General features: G+C 38.4%; 1 protein-coding gene across 1 annotated transcript in view; it reads left to right on the top strand.

Annotated features, from left to right (window-relative positions):
* Nucleotides 1-1,769: 1,769 nt before the first annotated feature.
* Nucleotides 1,770-25,839, top strand: part of LOC130568869 (protoheme IX farnesyltransferase, mitochondrial) — a 42,127-nt gene continuing 18,057 nt past the window's right edge. Inside the window, exons 1-4 of the mRNA XM_057357990.1 lie at nt 1,770-1,890; nt 3,826-3,968; nt 4,231-4,519; nt 5,073-5,197. Coding sequence (XP_057213973.1) covers nt 1,833-1,890; nt 3,826-3,968; nt 4,231-4,519; nt 5,073-5,197 — 615 coding nt within the window. The 5' untranslated portion in view covers nt 1,770-1,832. The remainder of the gene's footprint in view (nt 1,891-3,825; nt 3,969-4,230; nt 4,520-5,072; nt 5,198-25,839) is intronic.

The following is a 25,839-nucleotide window of genomic DNA, read 5'->3' as shown; positions in this document are numbered from 1 at the left end:
AGTTACTTTTACCTTTGTATTAGGAAAATATTTGGAATATTTAGAGTCAAGTAAACTTTTAAAAACATGCTGTGCTGTTTTTTTTTTATTAAAACCTAATGAAAATGACTTCAAGTAAATATCATTTTTTATGATAAAGGATTTTGGCAGAGCTCATTCGAAATTCACGTATAATGTGATCAGAGGTCAGACAAAACCCATGAACACAAAAGCACCTCAAATCAAACCTCCCTCAAAAATATCACTGTGCCAAAGCTGAAATCCAGTTATTGCACAACTCCTCATATCTGTGTGAACTGAAAAAGTCCTGTATCTGTGGCTGTTAGAACGTACCGGCAGGCATTGTTGACATTCATCAAGGCTGGATCTGGATAGGGGGTGAGATTAGATCATGTAATCTGCCAGAGGACGGGAGGGCTGGCCAGGAAGCGACCGTAATGTATGAGATGAATCAGGGAAATGGGTTTGGATGCCTGGTTAAGAGCATCAGGCCTTTAATACAGGAGGAAGATGTGCGCCTGTGTGCATTTACTGATGAAGGGGAAATTGATCTGCTCAGTTGAGACTACATGAGGGGTATCACTTGTGTTGTTGTTTCCATCTGCATATTCTCTGTGGGATCCTGGGAAACAAACACAAAAACTTTAGTTTGCTTTCACACCAGTGGACCCTTAATAGGCTGAATGTTGTTTTTTTATACTGGGTTATCAGATATTGCACGTTCCTAATTCAGTAAATTATGAATCAATAAGCCCGAGCAGAACAATGACAAAGAAACTCATTCCAGCTCTGGCCATCACAGTGATTCACAAACATAAATAACAGAGGCTGCGCAGAGGACAGAGAAGGGCATGGCCAAGAAGCACACTGTGAATCAGATGATAATTCAGAGTTAAGCACAGATTTATTGGTATCAGGCAGTCATTTTAAAGCATTGCAAGATAAGGTAAAGTAAAAAAAAACATAATTTAAGAGTTTACAATATAAGATAGTATATAAACAGTATATTTTAGTGTGTTTAATATGTGTGCAAGCATGTTTTTAAAGTTCAGATGCTCATTGTAAACAGTGGAAATTGTGCGTTAAAAGTATGTATTAAAATGTAAGGGATGTAAACAGTGAAACTAGGGAGATACCATAAAGATTTAATTATAAATAAAGCTATTTATTATAAGCATTTAATTTTAATATTTAATTGTTATTGCTGTGACAACATGCCCCAATAGCAATTGTCATATAGGAACTTGTCATCACAGTAAAATTATGCAACACAACTGATTCAGGAAAAAAGAGAAATGCACAATGTAAAAATATTCCTCTGTTGTTTTGGCAAAATACATTTTAAATGATGAATTCTGAAAAATGACACTTTAATAACTTTGATAACTTACCATAATACTAACATCCATTCAATGTTCTATTTTATATCAAACAGCCAACAGTATTAGAGCACAAGTAACATAACGTAATAAGATTTTAAACAGTTTGAAACCAATTCTTCTGACTTGATAAAACCAAGTAGGCATTTAGAAAGTAAAGTAATGTGATAGATACCTATATAATTATCATGCCATGTTACGAGCCTCATTCTGTAAATACAGGGTAAACGCATATGTGTTTCATTTCACCTAATTGCAATTTTTCGTTAATACAAGTTAATCTAAGCGAAAATTCTGCAGTTCTATCATTTTCTTGCATTACTTACGGACGCTTCTGCACTTGATACGTGCAAAACACGTGACCGGAAGTATTTCCTTACTCCAGTGAGGTCAAGATGGCGCGCTGCAGCTAGTGAAGGGGACTAATAGTAGCCGGTCGTTCGCGTGAAGAACATGTTCAGAACATCATGTAGCAGACTGCAGGGAGTTTGGAAATGCCTTCCGCACGATGGTATCATAGATTATGATATTTTTAATGTATTATGTCGTGACATTTTAAAGGAATGCTAGCCGGTTAGCCTAGCTACTGAACCGCTACTGGTCCAGAATGACCTTAAAATAGCACCACAGTTTGTTGCATAAACCCGATTGTCAAAAAACATTAAACGATGCAATACACTGACATAATATTAATAATTTATATGAATATAAACGTATTTAGCTTTTTGCTTGTGAATGAGTTATGCGAGTGATCGTCATTGTTACGTTACTTACATTCACCTCCATGTGATTTGTTTTTATAACAAAGAGGAGACTACAAACGTTATTGTACAGTTTTGCGATGTTTGTCCGGGAATAAAGTTAACTTACAGGTTGAAGTTCACTAGCAGGTCATGTTGTCACATTGCATGGGATGAGCTGTCCCACTTTAAACTGACATTAAAGAGGCTATTTTTGGCTACTCGGCTGTTAAGTTTTAAAAGGATAGACACAAGAGAAGGCAGAGATCTTTTTTTTGCTAAATTTAACCATTAAACTAAATATAACAACTAACCAGCACAACTCCAAAAGGATACAGTACATACAAAAGCAACAAACCTTTGTTTGGTTACAAACACCTTCATTATTAAATGCAAAGTCAAATTTATGAATACATTTACACTACTGAAATGCTTGGGGCAGCTTCCTGTGACATGTATATATATATATATATCATTTTAGTTAAGATGATAAAAAAGGATGGCCCGGTTTCATAGACAAGGCTTAGCTTAAGCTAGGACTATGCCTTTGTTAATTTAGGCTATTTAAATAGCTTTTATTAAAATACAGTATGGCTGCATAACGATTAATCGCGACTAATCGGTTGCAGAATAAAAGTTTTTGTTTACATATGTTGGTGTACTGTGTGTGATAATTATGTATTTATAAATACACACACATGGATGCATGATTTTAAGAAAAAATATATTTAATATTTATATATAATATAAATTATGTATATAAATATAAAACATCAAAAGTTACATATTTCTTAATTATATACAGTACATGCATGTATGTGTATTTATATATATATATACATAATTATCATACACAGTACACCAACATATATTATATAAACAGAAACGTTTATTCTGCAAACGATTAGTCGCGATTAATCGTTATGCAGCCCTAAAATACAGTAGAAAGAAAACATTACTGATGTGCATCTTGAAACAACAATAGCACTGACATAATTTAAGATATGTCAGGGCAAGTTATTTTCAGTTAAGACAGCTCAAAATTCATTTTAGTCTGGTACTGGTCTTAAGCCTTGTTTGTGAAACCAGGGAGATGTGTACTACATTTGGTATTGGTATCTAACACACAAACACCACTGTTGTAGAAAGTGCATGTTCAGAATCAGAAAGAGCTTTATTGCCAAGTGTGCTTGGACACGCAAGGAATTTGTCGTAGTGACAGAAGCTTCCCGTGCACATACAGGTTAAAAAAAGTGACGAGTCACAGGTAACAAAACGTAAGAAATAAATATGTGAGAGACAATACACATTTGACAAAAATGACAATATTAGACAAAAGGACAATAGACAGTATATTGTATGTACAGATGTGCTATATACAAATTATACTGGGTTATATACAAGTTACATGTTTGTGTTATACTTATGGTTACTAAGTTTAATTGTATGTTAAACATACATTACAATTGTATTGTGTTTTCCACAATATTTATCATTTCAAAGCAGCTTTGCAGAAATTCATTCTGTAATGTCTAAAATATCTTAATGACTTTATAGTTTTGAACAGGTGGATGATATGATGACATGTTATGTCTTATTAACAAGAATTCATCTAGTGTATATATGGTGTTGTGAGCATGTCTTGCCAAATCTTGTTAGGTTGATCTGTTTAAAGAGAGATTGAGTAATGTCTTTTCTTGTTGAAGGTTTGGTTGGTGCCAGCGTGCAGCAGAAGCTCATCACAAATGCATCCAGGAGTCACTTGAGTGCCAGAAGTCTGATTCAGCTTTGCAAGAAGAATCAAGCAGAATGGATGACGTTCCAACATCTCTGCTTTCTGAAGAGACAGGTACAAAGAGCAGCGTGATGCTGCGTAATGTAGAAATAACTGGTATTGCTGAGAAGAGCAAAACGTCATCTCATGGAGAGATGGATTGTTCAGGTCTTTTCTAGCTTTGTGGCATTGCACCAGAAGTTTGTTGAGCTGCATGTATAAACAGGAGATTTTTAGGTGTGCATTCAAAAGCAAAAAACTTTCAACCCATTTTACTTATGTGAGCTGGTTTCATGATTACAAAGACAAACATTTTTCGCTTGTATTTCTCTATTAGTATGTGACACGCAGCAGTGCTCTCTGTCAAAGAGCAAGACCCAAGCAGGAGACTGTTACCTCTGTCTTGGATGACCGAGAAGATTCGGTGCTCAGGCAAGTTGATCAAATTCCAAACATCAAGTCTGAGTCTGGTACCGCAGTGCCAGCATGTGACCCGCAGAACGTCCAGAGTGAACCAGAGGCGGCCAGGGCGGCCCGCTTGGAGGTCAGACAGTGGAAAGAGCTGAAGGTCGAGTACAGTGATTTACCGGGGATTTACGCACGACTCTCCAAAATTAAACTGACAGGTATGACATAGGAGTGAGGCAATCAAACAAAGCAGCTGTGCTAGATTTATGCCATCGATCTGGATCCATCTTGCAAATTATGTCCAGCAAGCACAGAAAATATGATAAATTAGAAAATCTTCAGGTATCAATGAGAACATCATTGTTATTGTGACAGCATTATCAACAAAAAAGGCCTTTTTAGTTATGAAAATCGGATTATGTATTAATATTGCTGAAATACATATATATGAAGGGTTTGGTCCTAAAATGAGATAACTCCGTTTTTTTTATTGTGCATTCCAATTAATTTCAATCAAACTGCAATTGGTTTGTTTTGATTTAAGCCATAATAACAAAAAAAATGCAGCTATCTAACATAATAACACACAATAAAAACATGATAACATAATAAAAAACATGAATTTACATTTTTTAAAAACAAAGTTATCTAATTTTAGAAACAAACTCTTTAATATATACTGAATATAGTTTTTACACTGTTTGCTGTAGCAATAGACGTTCATTTTTATATCTGATGCCTTTTGTAACTTCACTTTTCTGTTCTCCATAGCTCTTGTGGTTACTACAGCTGCTGCTGGTTATGCCATGGCTCCAGTGCCCTTTGACCCTGTCACTTTTATTATGGCTTCAGTTGGAACAGGTCTCTGTTCCTGTACAGCCAATTCCATTAATCAGGTCAGTCACCTCATACAATTTCACAAAATAACTGCACACTCAGCACCGGACCGAGCAAATCAGATAATCCAGGCCGTCTTGACACCCGGCTGGAACATGCCAGCAAGTGTTAGACTGTTTCATTGTGTGTGTGTTTGAAGTGGCAGTCTTCTCGAGATATTTTAGAATTTGTTTTTACATTTGTTTTGAAGTAAGAGTGATTTTGTGATCAGCCAACTGTACCTATTTGACAGCTTGAGTAATGTTGCTTTTCCACTGCATAGTACTGCACGGTACTGCACGGTACAGCTCACTTTTGGGGGTTTTCCACTGGGTACCTTATACTTTTTTTTAGTCCTACCTCGGTTGAGGTTCCAAGCGTACTGTACCAATACCAGAATGTGACACGTTTACACACAGATCACTGATTGGGCAGAGAGAATCATTACCAGCGTCATTGGATTTGCAACACAAGTATACGCATTTTAATATGTAATAATGACATTTCGTTAGAGGCTTTGTGACTGTAATATAGAGATTGAGACCCTTAACGCAATGCTAAAGGCTACATTAGTTTACCCTCTTGTGCTGTCGAGCAAACCAAATGATCGTTGTCTGCTCCTTGCTGTAAGATTTCTCAAACTCTCTGGTATTTTTGGCAGTATTTTGTTTTGCTCCCATCCGCCATCGATATGCTCCATTTCTCATGTGTTGTGCGTTTTTTTGTGTCGCGTTTACGATGATGCTACGGCAGTAGAGGCTGCGCAACTATGACGATAAGTTTATAATTCGTCCTACTTTGAAGCGGTACTAAACTGTAGTGGAAAAGCAAACTGAGCCGAAGTGAAGTGAGCTGTACCGAGCCGAGTCGTACTAAACCTGACGGTACCATACAGGGTAAAAGTGCCATAAGCTAGCACCACTATAGTTCCAAAATCTGTCAACAGCCTTGTTGTTGATTGATGCTAAATGGTTTCCATTTCCAAATTGCAGTGAATTTCAGTTTTGCTTACATATTGTATTGTATAAATATAAGAGATTTTGTATGAAGCATTAAGTTGTTTTAGGGTGTCTAAATATCTGCATTTTATTGGCCATCTGCTCTCTAAATATCAGCCTTGTTGGTCGACGTTTGCGCTCTCTAATATTAACAGACTTTCACTTTTTTTATTCACGTAACAGTGCAAATATTTTTGAGTCATCTCAAAAGCAAGATGTGTGTTGTTACATGTCCATAGCAGATGACACGCATTCACTTGTAGGTCATTAGAAATGTATTACTCGCTTGGTTTTTTACGTAACCTTGACTCTGCAAAAGCATTCCAGTTGGAGTAATTGCTTGCTTGGCGGTTTGTTGATTTTTCTTTTGTTTTGGTTGTGTACAGCTAGATGGATGAAGTCTCATTGCACCGTTGGCTTGACTTCAGATGGCCCCACAATGCCCAGCAGAGTTTCATTGTGCATTGCACAAATGCGAACACACGCTTGCGATACGGGCTCTCACGGCGCGCTTTCTCATTCTTTTAGAGAGCAAAAAGAAATGAGCGCTAAAGTGAGCCAATTGTATGTCACATTCAGAGTCTTTGCATTCCGCTCCTGCTGTGTGTTTTATAAAATACATTAGGACAGATTAGCTCTGCTACTCTGATGTTTGTGCCAAGCTACAGTTTAAAGAAACAGAGAGCGAAAGATGCACATTGTGCAAGCTCTGGTTTTCTCAGCTAATGGTTTCTGTGCAGGAGTTCTGTTTGTGGTGTACACTAATAGTCAAACTGGTGGCTGTTTGGACTTGAGCTTGACTAAAACGCAGGTGTGGCTTGTAATTTGGAAAAGGTCACGATCACACGCTGCATCAAGCTCTGATTGGCTGTAAGCTCACCTGCCGACCTGTTTTTACAAGATGCACCCTATGTTCTCATACTGTGGCTGTGAGTGCTGTCTAGTACTAATTACTGTGCTGTAAATCGTTCACTTGGCCATGTTGTGTCTTGAGGTGGAGGAAATGGATGGTGCGGAAATGAATAAGCAAATATTTGCTTCGCAGGTTAGGAATAAATGACATCATTTATTGTTTTTAAAGGCTATTGGTTCATGACTTATTGCTGAACTTTCTGTGACATCCCCAGTTCCAAGTGTGTGAGGTTGACATGATCCTGTTTAGACACTAGTGCTAAGACACTTTGTTAGAATTCACATGTTTTTGTAAAACGTTTTTTAAATGTTCAGGCCTGTTAAAGTCTTAAACTGTAATGAAACATAAGGGAATAAAATAGCTGCGATTATGCACTTTTCTTGTCAATCTGCCCTTGACTAGACATTGCTCTTTCTGACAGGAATCTATGAAAGGATTTTGAAATATCCTTATCCAGTTTTAAGAAATTACAAAATTAAAATACATCAAATTGAGAACGCTGTTGACAAGCATATCTCTGCTGTCCTTCTAGAACCATGCATCTCCATATTTCGTGATTTTTATTTTTGTCATAAATCATTATTATTATTCAGCCTTTATGTTTGTCACTGGGTTTTGCAAATAGTCACCTTGGATTTATAAGGTTCTGCATTCTGAGCAGTTTGAGAGATTGAGCTTCAAAGTTTTGTGTTCCATTTGACTCCATAGATAAAACCTTTTTGTTTTCTAAAAAAGTCCCACAGAGAAAAACATAATGTAAATAAATTGTCACAGAATAAAAATATGTAAATAACTCAATTTTGACAAATTTCACATAGAAACCTATAATTCCAAGGTGATTACATATATCTAACAATAAGAAGTATTAAAAAGTGCTTCTCAACTTTGACAACACGGTTTTTAATCATTATAACAGTACGGTGTTTTTTCCATTTCTTGAAAAGCATATATTTATTAAGTTTTTTTTTGTTTTTGTTATAGTAATCAACATTTTTGCATGTTTTAGAATAAGCTCTCACCTGCACTTGAGGAGTTTCTAACCCTGAAATGAATACGAGGTGGCTCCATACGCCGCATATGAAGGCGGACAGATGGGTTCTTTGTAAATTTGTTGTTTGAAGTGCTGTCTTTTGATGTTCTAATTGAGCAGAAACAGAGAAGCGATGGAGTACTCACTCCAGGCCCATCAATCACGTGTTCTCCTTTATAGGCCAAAGAATATGTTGCGCCGCAAATATCAGGCATTATTCTTATGTAAATCAGTCGTTACAATTGACTTTTGGATGTGTAGAAGTATTTTCATGGGACCTGGTATTTGTAAAGCACACTGCGGCTTGCATCGCTGTGCCGTTTAGATGGCCTTCTGACTTCCGCACGCGCTTCTGGAGGATCCGTCTGAAACAAATAGGCTTTCTGTGGCTTCAGAGGACATTTAATCCATATGCTGTGGAACTTGCTTTCTTGTGGCAAGCAGTTGGCATTTGGAGGGGAGCTTCACTCCACACATACAGTATGGAAAGAGACCGTCTGGCCTCTCTGTCTCGCCGCCTTCTGTACGCTGTCGTTTGTTTTTTTGGTGTATTTGTGCACGGTTAGAAATGTAATGGCAGCGTAAGACCAGAATGTCAATGTGTTGAACTTGATAGTTTGATAGTAGTAATACTGATTTGTTGTAAATAGTTTCTATATACACACCTGTGACTATGTTATTATAATACAGAGTTTTGTTTTCCTTTTTTTGTAGTTTTGTTAATATTTTGTTATTTATGTTTTTAGTGTTCATGTTACTTTTAGTTAATTTTTTTGCTCTTTATTATGTGCTTTTGCCATTATTCATTTTTTTATGTACAAAATGAAACAACAGCTTCACTAACTTGGTAAACGTGTCCAAATAAATTAGGGATGTGCGCTACGACTAATTTGACAAGTCATTTAAATGAAAGTTTTGTAACCGTGTAGTCCACTCTAAAACTAAGAATGGCCCAAATTTTTGTTAATTGTTTTATGTTGCTATATAAAATTAATGTTTCTTTTAGTTTAGTTTTAGTTTATTATTGTAATTATAGTGCCTTACACTTATTTCAGTTCATTTCCCGCGCAACATTTCAATTTTTCGTTTAGTTTAAGTTTTTTCAATAATTTGTAGGCCAACATTTTATTTATTTTCAAAGTTTTAATTTTGGTAAACCATAAGAACCCTGGTACTGCGGTGTAGAAAAATTGTTACTTGCTGCATTTTTTGATCTGTTGCTCTATATATACCATTATACCACCCAGACCCAGTAGCCTGAGGTCACTGGAAAAATGAGAGAATTTGGCAGGACATGCAAAGTCTAATGATGTAACTCAGATCCTGTAGCTAGTAGACTATTCGCAAATGTAATGCCAAGGTCATGGGTTTGATTCACATACATACCCTTTGAATCACTTTTGAGTAAATAATCCAGCAAAATAATTAAATGAAATGTAAATGTAGAGTGTGTTGTTAAAATTGCAGTTTCTGAATGTAAATTGTACTAAGAACTTGAAGGTGGATTTGTTTACGCTAAGACTGTGCAAACAATAGACTGTCCAAATCCAGCGCAATACAATAACAGAGATTTTGTATACAGTCTGTCTCTTTGTTCTTGATGCCTCGAGCGCTTTTTGAAGCTTTAGACGTCTGTGTGCATACAAATACAGTGACGTGATTGTCACTGTATCTGATAGCAGCATGAAGGCAAATTCCTCGTGCACGTACCCTACTGACACAGTTCTCAGTACACATGGCTAGCGAAAGTCAATACGTTTGTTTTGTGTTTGTTTACGTTGCCATCTGTGCAGATTGGAGTCGTTTGCTAATATTGTCATTTTAAATTTGGAATGTCAATTAAACTAAGTGAATGGAGCGACTGGTTGGGCGATGCCAAAATCACGTGCAGCGCGGTCGTCGTAGCAACTCTCTGATCTCATTCTCCTAGTCCTGACTCATCTCGTGCAATGTGATGGCTCTTGGCCGCACCCATACCTGCTAGTAATAGATCCCCACTCTTAACTCATTCTTTTGGTTTTTATAACACCAAAGAGGAAAATAAAAGGGAGGAATGACATCCTTAGATGTGGTGCCAGTTGGTTTTTTGCCATTTTTAAAGCTCTCTGTCGCATCTGTGCGGTTTGCCAGGATCAAAGATGAACCTTTTGAAGCTTGAAGAGGCCACTAAACATACAACTAAGAATCAAAGTCAAGGTGGATCATGTTAAGCTTTGCTTTCAGTGGACTGGGCATCAAACGTAGTAAAATGGCTGATTTAAGTGATCGCAGGAGCCAGTCAAGTTCATCTTTGTTTGTGTTTGTGTTTGTTTGTGACCATGATGGTTTACCTAAAAGCAGACAGGGCAGGGAATCGGATGCTGTATGTTTTAGTCTTCGTGCCTTGGAGTATTTCCTGTAGTCACATTGCAATTTTGTGGTTTCTTATTTCAGAGGAAGCTTGTTTGGAAACTGTCAGGAATGTTGCGAAAACTCAGAGCCCATAACAATGGCCAGCCGAAGTTAATACTGCATTCCGCCAAGTACGATCTCTCGATGCCATGTAAAGTCACTTTTTTCGTTAGATTTGGGGATTTTGATCACAAACAGAATTGCAAATATTTGTCACCAAGATTCTAGGGTGTTGGTGTATGGTTGCTCAAAAAGGTTTTAATTTTGTTTTGTTAGCATCTTAAAAATGACACGCACTTCACCTTTAAAAAGTAGTTTTTTGGGGATTCCAGTGTTTTTGAACAAACAGTAACCCATGACGACAAGTCTGGTGTTGCGAAAGCGTTGTTTTTACGGTTCATTTCAAGTCAAGTGCTCAATAGGTCTTGCGTTGATTGCAATCCAAACTTTACCCTGAATTCCTCTTAATGAGATAATTGGATCCAACAAGTATTTTTCTCAAGCTGAAGAATGAAAATCAACACTCGGGTTAAAGGGCCAAGGCAAAGAAAACACGTATTACCCAGCTTCTTTTCAACAAGACCACCAGTCACATTTCCCCATCATTTCTCTTTTCATTTTTTTTCTTTTTTTGTTTAACCAGTTGTCAAGTGTGAATCACACACAGTGTTGTTTTTATAAATCCTGTCCTGGTATTCCTGCGGTGGTTTCGTGTCATGTCTCCCGATGAGAAAGACAGGCGTGAGTGCTGTTTTGTATGCGTTTCTGCGGTGGGCCGCCTGAGGATGGCACGCGCGTGTGAGCGTAAGCAGCTGCTGTCAAACCAAAATACAACACGTTCACTGACCCCCTGTCTACACCTTACCTTTTTTGCCTCTCTTTGTTCTGGCTTTACAAAACTACATATTTTTCAAATCAACCAGTTGGTCTTGCGTGATCGTTGATTTGTGGTCACGTCCACCAGACTTGTTCCTTATGCAGTGTTTACATTGCACATGTTCGGGATGTAGGGCATGGAACAGACAGTTCATGTGTGTGCCAAACAATTACATTTTTTGCAGTCCGTCAGTAAATGTCTTAAAGTTTAAATAGTATGCTAATACAATATCAGATTTCTGTATTATGATTTGTTTGGACTGTGATTTGCATTGCTAATTTAGATCCTTGTATAGATATTTAAAGGTCCAGTCTATGTAATTTAGCGGCATCTAGTGGTGAGGTTGCGAATTGCAACCGACGGCTCACTCCACCGCTCCCCCTTCCCTTTTAAACACTATGGAGGTTGACACAGAACTAAGATGTTGTCACGTCTTCACTTCTTTGCCGAAGGAGATAATGTATTTACAAAACGCGTTCTGTAGAGCAGTTTGTCCGTTAAGGGCTACTGTAGAAACAACATGACAAACTCCTTGTAAGGGGACCCGCGGTGTATGTAATTAGAAATAGCTCATTCTAAGGTTCGTTATGTAAGGTCTTTATACACATCTGAAGACATAGTTATGTATATTATATTGCATTTCTGTCAATAGATCCTCCAAAAAATTACACATTGGACCTTATTGTGCACACCAACCAGCCAGAGAAAGTGCAAATGACAATTTAAGAATTCGTTTCATTTAATAGTAACAATCGATAATGATGCTTAATTGTCTCATCATTCTGTCAAACAGGTTGTTGCTTTTGTGAACTTGATGTGAACAGAATGAAACTTGAGTATAATTACATTTAATTATTTAATCTTCATAATGCGCGTTTCTTTTTCATAACAGCGAGTTACATTTTGATCTGGAAACTTTAAAAGCATTCTACCATGCGTTCAAACATTCAATTTCCGTGTTGAAGTGATCTTGGAAAGTCCCCGCTGGTGCAAGATGATTTAAAACCCTCAGGAGCTTCTTCACCTTGCATTTCATTCGAACGGCACACGATATTCAGATGCAAATTTATTAAGCGCGACTCTTGAGAAGAAGCGTATCGGATCACCCTTTGAAGTAATTTACGGCACTGTACGACACATAATTCCTGGTTTGCCCTGCTTTTGATCACGGCCGAGCGCATAACGTCTCTGTTTCTACTTACCTTAATTTCACAATGTTAATTGTAGTAGTTGGCACGTGGTTGCTGCGTTTTAAATAGAAACAGACTTTATCCATCTGTAATGATGGTTTTCATCAACATGTCAGTGGGAAATGTTTTTGTACCCGTTCAGACTGATTTCACTTTTCTTAATGATGCATGCTATGAAATTTTAATGTCTGGCGTATAAAGAACACGTCCTGGTTTGGGGGCGATTTAGTGTCATAAATAGGACCCATCACAAGAAGAGCAAGTAATCAGATCTCCATGTCTGACAGCACAGAATGGGGAGTTCCTGTAGTTGAGGGAATTGAAGTTTTCCTCGATCCCATGAGGCTTCTCTTTCTGACTGCAGGCATCTTGCCCTTAATCTTCTTTGACATAGACAGTAGAATTGATTGCAGCTCGCTTGTAGCTTCCATGCATTTTTAAAATCCATATTTGCATGCATATGGCGGCCGCTTCAGAAGCAATGTACTGTAACAGAGCAAGTGAGTAAATTGAAGCGATATGTTACAAACATAAAACTTGATTTGCAAGAGGAATGAGCAGGTTTATTTATGTTTTGATGAGTTTCATTAAAATCGAACAACGTTGTTGTGCATGTCGGAATGAAACCTTATGCGATACTAATAATGAGTAATGCCACGTTTTCTCCATCACCATTACAAAATCATTTAGTAAAGAATGTGTTTGGTGTGAATAAAGCAAATAATAAAATGTTAAAAAATAAAATATTATATTTTGGAAACAACCGATAAATATTTATCTTTATATACGTAAATAAGCATATGTATTTACTTTTTTAGAAAATGTATATTTTTATTTATTTTTATTACATTATAGGTACTTATTTGTTGCACTCCATTTAATTGATGCTATTTAAGAAATGGTATTATAGTAATTACAACTTTTTATTGTTGGAGTGAAAGTTTATTAAAGGTTTAGTGAAAATTCTGTCATCATTTACTCACCCTCTTGTCATTTCAAACCTGCATGACTTTCTTCTGCAGAACACAAAAGAAGACCACCGAACAACGGCGGTACACACTGACTTGCATTGGATTTGTGTCCATTACAATAGAATCGAATGGGTACCGCAGTTGTTTGGTTGCAACATTCTTCAAAATATCTTCTTTTGTGTTCTGCACAAGAAAGAAAGTCATACAGGTTTGAAATGACAAGAAATTGAGTAAACAATGACAGAATTTTTTCATTTCATTTTTGGGTGATCTCTCCAAGACTTCAACAGTTGAAGTATGTCTATTGTTTGCCGGCACGTTTCAAATCTTAATTTGGGCCACATGTCTAAAACCGCATGCTATCCGTTCACCCCTGTGCTGTAATCTCTCCTCAGCACCCATCTGTTAAAGCTCTGGAATCCCTTTCTCTGGACCTGGGTGTGTTACAGCCGTTCATCATGCTAAGGGTCCCCCACTGCTACGAACGACCTCTGGAGGAATCATAAGCTGTAACCAGATGCCCCCTGAAGACACACCGACCCGTCTCGTTCTGAAGCCCCATCCTGCAGTTTTATCTGTTCCTCCGTGAGATGCGGTGACAGGTGATACGTTTTCAAACGGCTTGGAAATTCCGCCGAAATGTGGTCTGTAGTTTAACAGGGGGTGCATCCTGACAGCAAGACCGGCTGGCATTCTTTGAAGGCGCCCTTTGCGATCTTTATTCTTTTGTCGCTTATTGCCTGTCCGACAAGAGCCTAGAGCGATAACAACAGATTGGTTAATATTGCTCCAAAAAGTGTCAATGGTGTCCGCTTAGGGGTCTGTACTGTACCTTATGATGCCTTTATTGCTGTCAGTAATCACATTAGTTCCATTTCAGTGTGACTGGTTTCCTGAACGCGTTTCGTCGCCATCACAGCGGACGAGTGGTCGAAGCGAGCGTTTCTTGAGGAAGGTATTAACACCAAAGGTGATCCCTCCTTTTTGTAGATGCTCAAACGAGAGCCTGTTTAACACTTCTACCCTAACAATAGAGATGAATTGCCTCCGCTTTCATTTCTGCTGTAAGCTTTGAGTCGGGAGGGTGGTATGAAAAGACTTTTAATTAGCAGGTGATCTCTGATCATCTGGCACGGTGGCGCGCGGGCTGTTCAATGGCCTTTTTCATGGTGTTCAGAATAAGAATGAATTTTTAAACAGAGGGTGTCGTTTAATAGTTAATTCCCTCAGTCGGCGTGATCCGCGGGGTGTCAATCTATGTCAAACTGTACTCGATGGGATATTTCGCTGCAGGCTCCATATGGACTCGTGTAGCTGTAGCTGGGGTATTGTTCTAATAAATGTCAACCACAAAACGTGCTATTGTTGAGGTATAATAAAGGGAATTTGATACAGAAAAGTGTTTGCCGGTTGGGTTTCATTTCATTTTGTTTGTACGTTGTAATTAGTGAGCCATACAAAAATGTTCTGTTATTTTTTTTTGGTCTAGGTTGTGATTTTGTAATAGTTTTTGACCTTTCCCACTAGTGTTGTTCTGAAAGTAAACACACGGTACTAGAATCAGAATCAGAATCAGAAGAGCTTTATTGCCAAGTGTGCTTGCACACACAAGGAATTTTCTTTGGTGTTGGAAGCTTCTAGTACAGACATTCAACACAATGACAATACAATATAATACGATTTACAGTCTAAAAGATTCTAAATTGTGCATATATAAAATAAAGACTATTTTACAGAAAATGGGGGGTAATAACATATAAGAGACATTGTACAGGGTAGTATATAGTAGAATAAACATATTGTATGTACACTAGGGCTGTGAAATTAATCGTAATTAATTGTCATGAAGCGTAATTGTTTCCAAAAATTAAAAAGCAAAATAGTTGAGGTGAAACAATTATTGTGCAGCATTTTGCAAGGATGTTTTACATGGATTTTTATGTGTTATTTATTGATGTGGTTTCAAAAGTCAGTAAGTAATCTTACATAAATTAAGCTTCCATGCATTTGTATTAATCGCACCCAAAAATGTGATTAATCGCATCCAAAATAAAACATCTTTTACGTAATGTATGTCTGTGCACTGGGCATATTCATTTTGTATTTATAAACATATATTAGACATATGCCCGGTTAACCGAAAATATATATCACGTGATTTATGCACAACTTCTAACCCAGTTAGAAACCCAGTTCTACTCAGTGGCCATCCAATCTGTTCTGTGCACTTCAATTACTGTTTGGTATGGCTCGGCCACCAAATCAGACCTACGAAGACTACAACGGACAGTTCGTAGTGCTGAGAAAATTATTGGTGCTCCTCTGCCCACACTTCAGGACCTGTACGATTCCAGAGTGAAAAACAGGGCAAGAAAAATCATCATTGACTCCACACACCCAGCACACAAACTTTTTGATCTGCTGCCCTCTGGCCGGCGCTTTAGAGCACCAAACACCAGGACTTCCAGACACAGAAGCAGCTTCTTCCCCCAGGCAATCTCCCTCCTAAACAGATAACTGTTCCTTAAGAGCAATATTCCACTTCCACTACTCCTATAGTGTGCACTATAGTGCCTTATTATATCTACATCTTATGTATACATGTATATAACACTACCTCTACTTACTACATTATCCATTCGCACAAGTGTACATACAATCTGTTAATATGTATATTCTACTATTTACTACCCTGTACAATGTCTCTTATATGTTATTACCCCCCATTTTCTGTAAAATAGTCTTTATTTTATATATGCACAATTTAGAATCTTTTAGACTGTAAATCGTATTATATTGTATTGTCATTGTGTTGAATGTCTGTACTAGAAGCTTCCAACACCAAAGAAAATTCCTTGTGTGTGCAAGCACACTTGGCAATAAAGCTCTTCTGATTCTGATTCTGATTCTGAACTTGTGCGTGAAGTACGGTAAAATGCTGCTGCATCCGAAAGCCAGAGGGCGCTCTCATGCAGAAACTCCAAATATGCACTGCAGAAAAAGACCATAACACACGTAGTCGTAGGAAATGCCTAAGGACATGTTTTTATCACAGATCCTCAAGCCTCCTCAGGTATTTTTATGATAATAAAGTATATTTATAATGATCATGTTTGACGGGTGTTGCTTCTTCAAATGCACGTTATAAGCGACTCAAACTCGCACTGCTTTTAGATCGAGCAGCATTTCTACTGATCCCAGAGCCGTGCTTCACGGACAAGCTACGCATCAATAAAATAAACGATACCTTGCATTATCGCAGCCAGCTCGGTTTCAGCAGGATTTAGTGGTAACCGCGGTTAACCGGGCACATGTCTAACACATATACATGTGTATATATTTAGGAAAAATATAAAAATGAACACACGTTACCATATAATTTAAATTATATATTAATATGTATACATTCTAAGATTTCCTAAGTATATACATGTATGTGCACATGAATGTTTAAAAATGCAAAACAAATATGCACAGTGCACGGACATATATTATTACGTAAAAACAAACTTGTATTCTGGATGCGAATAATCATGATTAATCGTTACACAGCCCTACCTACACTTTCAGACGTTGCGTTGTGTTGGCATCTTACGTCGTGTTGTCCGATGTTTTTTGTGGCATTATGAAAATCATAAAATTGTGGTTGAACAGAGGTCTTTAAATGCCAAATATTCCATATGCAACTCGTGGGATCTTTACAATTGCTGTTTTTCTGTAGCAATGTGCCAAAGGGTAATCTGCTCCACCGCTGTCAGTTTTGATATCACTTGACCTTATTTAAAGTCGTGGTCAGGCTAAAAAATGATCCTCTACTTGTTGGGTTTTTCTTTTGGTTGTATTGTGTCAAACCTATAGCCTTTCACCTTCAGGCGTGTTAGGTTATACAGGGTTATTCTTGCATTCTGATGAAGTGCTAGTCATAGTTGGTTTTGTTTGCTTGAGCAATGAACAATTTGTGGTCTTTAAGATCTGGAAAAGCCCCTTTGGTCACCCTTGGGCTACCTTGTATTTATCTAGAATTTCAACAGATTGTGGCTTCTCTGAGAGTCGTGGTGCACTTGTGGTTTATGGCTTCTCTCGTGGTTTTTGTATTTGTGGTTCAGGCGTTCGCCCTTACTTGACTTGAGGCTTCATTGACTTCAGATGTCACCAGCCGCGCAGGTATGTTCAAAACCACACGGTATCAGACAAAGGAAAGCAAAAAAACCTTCCCCAGGGGTTTCACTCCTTGAGGTGGAGTAGCACGTCGTCGGCGCGATTGATCAAAGGTGTTTTCACGCAGCGACGGCACCCTGCACGCGAGGTGTCTTTCTGCGCTCTCATCACTTTGTTATCCCCGTATTTACAGTGATCAGATGAGTACACATCAACACAGATGAGCTTGGCAGGCGGTTTGTGTTCATGTATTAGTGGAGGGTACGGGTCTAGATGTGCTAATGTTGCAGGGTCTGTGTCGACCAATTTCTAAATCATTCAATGAAGCCGTTCGAGAAACTGAAATGTGATGCAGGGATCTGTGTCTGGCACCTGGCTTATGCTTTCATTTAGTTTTCATTTTTGGTTATGATAATAACACTAGATAGTAAGAAGAGCTTTGACTGTGTTTGATGCTTCCTGCTTCCTTCTTTTATTTCTTATTGACAATTTCTGGTGAATAATTCAGTGTTAATGGCAGACGTGTCTGGGATAAATAGTCAATGCCGTTCAGATCAATTTGGTGCTGGTTTCTTATCGTGTTTGCCATAGAAAAACCAATTCGGCAATATATTTACAGAACCATTAACATCCAAAGAACCGTTTTGTTGCATTAAAGCTTCTTTTTAGTGGAAATGGTTCTTAGACTATAAAAAGTACGAAAGAAGTCATTCTTTTAAGAACATTTAAGTGAATATGTCTTTACGGAACCATAATGGCATTGTTGTAAAGATCCTTTTGTAGCACCTTTATTTTTAAAGAGACAGTTCACCTAAAAATGAAAATTCTGTCATTATTTACTCACCCTCAGATTGTTCCAGACCTGCATAAATTTTTGTTCTGCTAAACTCAATGGAAGATATTAAGAAGTATGTCAGTGACCAAACAGATCTCATCCTGCATTAGCTGCCATAGTAGGGAAAATGAATACTGTGGGAGTCAATGGGGGGGGGGGGGCGGTGTTTAAAAAAAGAAAAAAATCCTATAGTTTGTCAAGGGATCGTCCATCCAAAATTATGTGTCGTTTCATCGCATGACTTTCTTTTGAGCATTGTGTGGAGAAAAAAACTATCTAATAAGAAGAACCGAGTACATGTAGGGTTTAAAAAAAAGTCTTGAGGGTTTATTAGAACACCATTTGTTTTATTAGGTGGACTGTCCCTTTCAAGATTTTTCACTGCTGTTTGACTACACTCACCTAAAGGATTATTAGGAACACCATACTAATACGGTGTTTGACCCCCTTTCGCCTTCAGAACTGCCTTAATTCTACGTGGCATTGATTCAACAAGGTGCTGAAAGCATTCTTTAGAAATGTTGGCCCATATTGATAGGATAGCATCTTGCAGTTGATGGAGATTTGTGGGATGCACATCCAGGGCACGAAGCTCCCGTTCCACCACATCCCAAAGATGTTCTATCGGGTTGAGATCTGGTGACTGTGGGGGCCATTCTAGTACAGTGAACTCATTGTCATGTTCAAGAAACCAATTTGAAATGATTCGAGCTTTGTGACATGGTGCATTATCCTGCTGGAAGTAGCCATTAGAGGATGGGTACATGGTGGTCATAAAGGGATGGACATGGTCAGAAACAATGCTCAGGTAGGCCGTGGCATTTAAACGATGCCCAATTGGCACTAAGGGGCCTAAAGTGTGCCAAGAAAACATCCCCCACACCATTACACCACCACCACCAGCCTGCACAGTGGTAACAAGGCATGATGGATCCATGTTCTCATTCTGTTTACGCCAAATTCTGACTCTACCATTTGAATGTCTCAACAGAAATCGAGACTCATCAGACCAGGCAACATTTTTCCAGTCTTCAACTGTCCAATTTTGGTGAGCTCGTGCAAATTGTAGCCTCTTTTTCCTATTTGTAGTGGAGATGAGTGGTACCCGGTGGGGTCTTCTGCTGTTGTAGCCCATCTGCCTCAAGGTTGTGCGTGTTGTGGCTTCACAAATGCTTTGCTGCATACCTCGGTTGTAACGAGTGGTTATTTCAGTCAAAGTTGCTCTTCTATCAGCTTGAATCAGTCGGCCCATTCTCCTCTGACCTCTAGCATCAACAAGGCATTTTCGCCCACAGGACTGCCGCATACTGGATGTTTTTCCCTTTTCACACCATTCTTTGTAAACCCTAGAAATGGTTGTGCGTGAAAATCCCAGTAACTGAGCAGATTGTGAAATACTCAGACCGGCCCGTCTGGCACCAACAACCATGCCACGCTCAAAATTGCTTAAATCACCTTTCTTTCCCATTCTGACATTCAGTTTGGAGTTCAGGAGATTGTCTTGACCAGGACCACACCCCTAAATGCATTGAAGCAACTGCCATGTGATTGGTTGATTAGATAATTGCATTAATGAGAAATTGAACAGGTGTTCCTAATAATCCTTTAGGTGAGTGTATATGCTCTTGATTCTATCTGCTGTCCCGTAATAAGGAAAATGTTTGAGAGATTCAGATTAGCCACTGCTATTTTTGTCATTTTCATTTGGTGCCAATGTTCTTGGTAAGAACAAAATAATTGTACAAATACGTTATTTGTAGGTGTTTCATTTGTAGGCTTTATGTTGGTCTAACCACCTAAACAAAACATCACAAATGACATAATTTAATGTAATAGGCAGCAAAAAAGATTGGATTGTAGGAAATTAAAATAGGTATGCCATTTGGGGAATAATGTGTTATCTTAGCAGTCATTTGCCTGTTTACTATGAGGGTTTATAATGAACTAATGTTCTGGTGTGAGATTCTGTTTCCTGTCTTTTCCAATGAAAAGTGGTTTGAAAGTGATGCATTAACAGGAAAGGCAATGCAAACATAGAAGACTTTATAAAGTGTAAATATAACATTCTATAAAAGCTCATGTTGATAATATTTTATTTCATTTATATTCATGGACATCTTCTGCCTGGTGAACTGGTAAACAGAATGTTTTGCTCTTTTTCAAAATGATACTCTTGTGTTAGTTGGTTAAAGGTAGATGTTTACTAAGTGTACTTTTGTGTGAAGGTACCAGTAATGGGGAGACTTTGTTTAGTTGTTAAGTACTGAAATGCGTAACGAATTAACAAAAGCAGTCCTGTTGGCACCATGCTGGTGTTGAATGCTAATCTTAACTCATCAGAGTTAGTTATATATGAGAGATATTTGGAAAAATATTTGTAACCAAACAGTTCTGGGGTTACTATTATAGTAGGGAACAGATCTACAATAGTAGTCAATAGTGCCCCAGAACTCTTTAGTTTCCAGTGTATGCAATTTAGCGGCATCTAGCGGTGAGGTTGCGAATTGCAACCAACGGCTCACTCCACCCCTCCATTTCAAAGCACTACGGTGGCTGACAAGTCATCGCGTTTTCACGTCTTTGCTGAAGGAGATAGCGTATTTATGAAACGCGCTCTGTAGAGCAGTTTGTCCGTTTAGGGCTGCTGTAGAAACAACGTGGTGAATTCTATGCAAGGGGACCCGCGGTGTATGTAGATAGAAATAGCTCATTCTAAGGTCATAAAAACATAACGCTTCATTATGTAAGGCCTTTATACACATCTGAAGACATAGTTATGTATATTATATTGCATTTCTGTCAGTAGATCCTCTAAAAAAATGGTATTTTTATTAAAAAGCAACTAATACAGCAGACTACAGTGAGTTTTTTGTGTCCCCCTGGGCGTCCATCTTTTTATCAGCACATTATTGTTATCTGTTGTAATAGTGGATTTAAATGGAAGTTTTAAAAGCAGTTACGTGCCCAAAGAACAAGTGCTTTTATCCCACTCCAATCTTTCATTCAAGGATATTGCATTGTTCGTGGTTAATGGCTGCCTTTTATTACACTTTCTGCACTAGGCAGGTGCCCTCCTTATTCTTGTGTGCTTATAAATGTCTAGTGCCTTTTATATACAGGATTGGTGGACTTTGAAGAGCTGTTCGTGTGATGAGCTGTTGGCCTTGAAGTACGAGATGAAAATCAGCTTACATTGGCGTAATTGCACTTTGCTGTCTCTTACGGTTTCGAGCATGTTCTTCAGCACACTCTTTTACAAAAGCATTGCTTTTTGACTAATAGCAGCCCTCGACGGTAGGGAGGAACCCGTCCCGCTAATCTTGACCCTACTTTAGAGCCAAGCCATTCATTTATCCTCCCTGTTAGAATGTGAATCGTTTTAAAAGTTCAGCTTTAGTTTAAAGTCAAAGTAAGATTCTCTACACTGTTTGGTTTAAAGGCTGAAACCACCTGTATGGCATCCAGTCACGTCTCCCTCACTTTCTCAGCATCTGCAGTTTGTTGACATCTCATGTTCCGTCACGAAAGCATGACAGCTTTGATAGCCTGGAATGGTGTAATTGTGGATTACTGTCCGTGTAAGTATCTTAAATGGAGGGCCATTGGTGTACATGTTTGTACCAGCGCGTGACTCACCTTGCGGCCCTGTCTGTTGTGGCAATGCTTTGTGAGTCAATGTCTACATCTCACATGCTACTCTGCTCTATTATTGGCAAAGTTTAATAAGACATTTTAATGGAAACAAGAACCTTATTCAGGTTATAAGGGATGTAACAATATATTGTGGCATAATATACCGTAATACAACATGTAAGCTGTGATGTCGAGAGTTTGGAGCATTGTAGAATTTTTTATTCAAATACTTTTTCTCCTATTGGTTGAATTGCTAACATGTTTTTTTTGGACTTGCTGTTTAATTTTTTTTTGTTAAGATTCAGTTTGATTTTTTAGTGACAGACATTTAGTTAAAACCTTGAATGTTGCCAGTTGTTTAACAAATCAGATGTGCAACAAAAAACGAATGTTCAAAAAAACAAGTCTGTTATTTGAATTTCATTTTCACTTTTTGCGAATTATGAACTGGGTTTGCTTGTAAAAATTGTGTATCAATGCACTTATTGGTGGAAATGGCCAAGATTCACTGGGGGGATTTTAGTTCGGGACAAATTTTATATTTTTAAATTGGAGATGCAAAGAAAGACACTATATTTGTGCATGAAATGTCCATAGAGGCAAATATGAAATTCACTTGCTGGACTTAGCTGGAATTTACAGATCTGCATGACTGAATATAAAATCTTAATATGACAGACATATTCAACAGGTTATCAGGCTGTGGACATTGGATTTAAGCGGAGCGGGTCTGTGTTATCTAAAGATGTGAAACGTGCCTGCAAGAGTGTTTTTCTTCCACATTGTTCAGCTCTTAGCAGACTTTTAGATGTACTAATTCCTTCCTCTGATCTTTGCAGATGTGACATCATGAATCATTTTGGGGATTAAAGCGTGACAGCGGGCAGGACTTACTTTATCCCGCTGTATTTGCTGGAAAGTTTGCCTATAGCTGCAGATGTCTTTGCTTTCTTTAGTGGTGTGATAGTGGTCATTGTGCGTTTGTTGTTTTGGCAATGGTCATGTTTTGATCCTATTTTGTAAATTTTGATCCATTTGGTTAAAGAGATTGATGAACCCATCTGTCTTTTATTCAAAGATGATGCTTTGGAACCGCAGAACGCTTTTTGCCACATCTTTCAATTACCTGCTTTAGATCTAAGATTCATTTGGCCACTCAAAGGTTTCTTTAGAGTTTAATTCATTTCACAGCTGTCTTCCTTCCCAAATAAAGGACAGGTTTGGAGTTTTGAGACATATCTTTTATTTGCTAGTTTTTAAGGATTTTCCGTCTGATATGTGTTGTCTGGCTAAATGCAGGGAACACAAAAGCAGTAAACAGCAGCTGTTGTTGGGTTCAGAGTGCTGCTCTCATTACAGACAGGTGATGAATGCAATGTCTATTTCTTTATCCATCGAGAGCATCGCTCTTGCAACACTTACATCTTTGGAATCCTTCTACTGGCATTTCTAAAGCACCGTCTCGTTGATTTCATGACACTGGTGTGCCCGTAGACAATAGCCTGATGTCTGATGAAAATCAGATTGTTGCATCAGATTACAGCTACATTGCAGATTTCTGTGTGCATCGATTGGCTAAGCATCAGAGAAGTCTACGATTTACTAAGGGTCTTTTGGGTTCATGCTACAATATTGTTTCTGAGCATACAGTCTGTTCTACTCGTGATATGCCGATTAGCCCTTTCCTGTTCGTGGTTGAGCTTTTGAGGTTTATGAAGCATGAATTCCTGTCCCAGACCCATTAATTGAGTTCCAGAAGAACCCTCAAAAGTGGCTAACCTCAGAGCATGTGGGAAGGATGAGCGCTTCCGATTGGGGTTCATTTTCACAAATCCAATAGCGAATAGTTTACATTTTATGAATTGTGGTTGTGTTTGCCATGCATGATTTGTTTGTTCATTTTTAACAGTGTGTTATAACTGGATTTTTATTTCTTTTACGTTTTTTGCTTTCGTTCTTTCATCTTTCAGGCACTTATAATATGTGACCCTGGACCACAAAACCAGTCATAAGTCGCACGGGTATATTTGTTGCCAACAATACATTGTATGGGTCAAAATTACATTTTTTTCTTTTATACCACAAATCATTAAGATATTAAGTTAAGATCTGGTTCCATGAATATATTTTTCAAATTTGTACCGTAAATATATCAAAACTTTATTTTTGTGAGTGGACGCAACAAAATCCTGAACAAAAATATCCGGAAACACGCCTACAAACATCACTCGCTGCTGATTGGTCCGTACTTTATTCATGTTACTCGTTATATTTTTATCATTTATATCCAGGGTTTTTCCTGGCTCAAAATGAGGCTGAGGTGGTGCCATCCTGATCTTGTACACACACACGTAGGCTTACCGTACCTTTAAGTGGCTTAACCAAAGTGACTTTGAGTTTGACATTAAAAGTTCTAATAAAATTAGATAAAAATGACAATTATTATAATAGCCAACTGAATTAACCTAAATTCTTTCTAAATGAGCAAAGCTCATTCACATCTTGCATTCTCTGTGGTTCACTTTAAATGATTCAAGGATCTCTTATATTCGCTAGTGACTGAAAAGTTCAGTAATTTAAATGAATCAGACCAGGGACTTACGTCAGGATCCTGTTTGTAGACTTCAGCTCGGCCTTCAACACCATAATCCCAGACCTCCTCCTGCCCAAGCTTACCCAGCTCTCTGTGCCAACCTCTACCTGTCAGTGGATTATTAACTTCCTGTCGAACAGGCAGCAGCTAGTGAGGTTGGGAAAATTTAAATCCAGCACATGTACCATCAGCACCGGAGCTCCTCAAGGATGTGTTCTTTCTCCACTGCTATTTTCACTCTACACAAACGAATGCACCTCTACAGACCCTTCTGTCAAACTCCTGAAGTTTGCAGATGACACCACAGTCATTGGCCTTATTCAAGACGGTGATGAATCTGCCTACAGAAAGGAGGTTGCTCAGCTGGCTGCCTGGTGTAGTCAAAACAACCTAGAGCTGAATGCATTCAAGACAGTGGAGATGATAGTGGATTTCAGAAGGAACCCTCCATCACTTCCTCCCCTCACCATCCTGGACAGCACTGTGGATACTGTGGAGTCATTCAGGTTCCTGGGCTCCACCATCTCTCAGGACCTGAAGTGGGAGTCCCACATAGACTCCATTGTAAAGAAGGCCCAGCAGAGGTTATACTTCCTCCGTCAATTGAGGAAGTTCAACCTACCACAGGAGCTACTGACCCAGTTCTACTCAGTGGTCATCGAATCTGTTCTGTGCACTTCAATTACTGTTTGGTATGGCTCGGCCACCAAATCAGACCTACGAAGACTACAACGGACAGTTCGTAGTGCTGAGAAAATTATTGGTGCTCCTCTGCCCACACTTCAGGACCTGTACGATTCCAGAGTGAAAAACAGGGCAAGAAAAATCATCATTGACTCCACACACCCAGCACACAAACTCTTTGATCTGCTGCCCTCTGGCCGGCGCTTTAGAGCACCAAACACCAGGACTTCCAGACACAGAAGCAGCTTCTTCCCCCAGGCAATCTCCCTCCTAAACAGATAACTGCTCCTTAAGAGCAATATTCCACTTCCACTACTCCTATAGTGTGCACTATAGTGCCTTATTATATCTACATCTTATGTATACATGTATATAACACTACCTCTACT

This window comes from Triplophysa rosa, linkage group LG18 (genome assembly GCF_024868665.1).
Source record: "Triplophysa rosa linkage group LG18, Trosa_1v2, whole genome shotgun sequence".
Taxonomy (NCBI): Eukaryota; Metazoa; Chordata; class Actinopteri; order Cypriniformes; family Nemacheilidae; genus Triplophysa; species Triplophysa rosa.
Note: the sequence above shows the minus strand (reverse complement) of the source record. Positions and strands in the feature narration are given on the sequence as shown.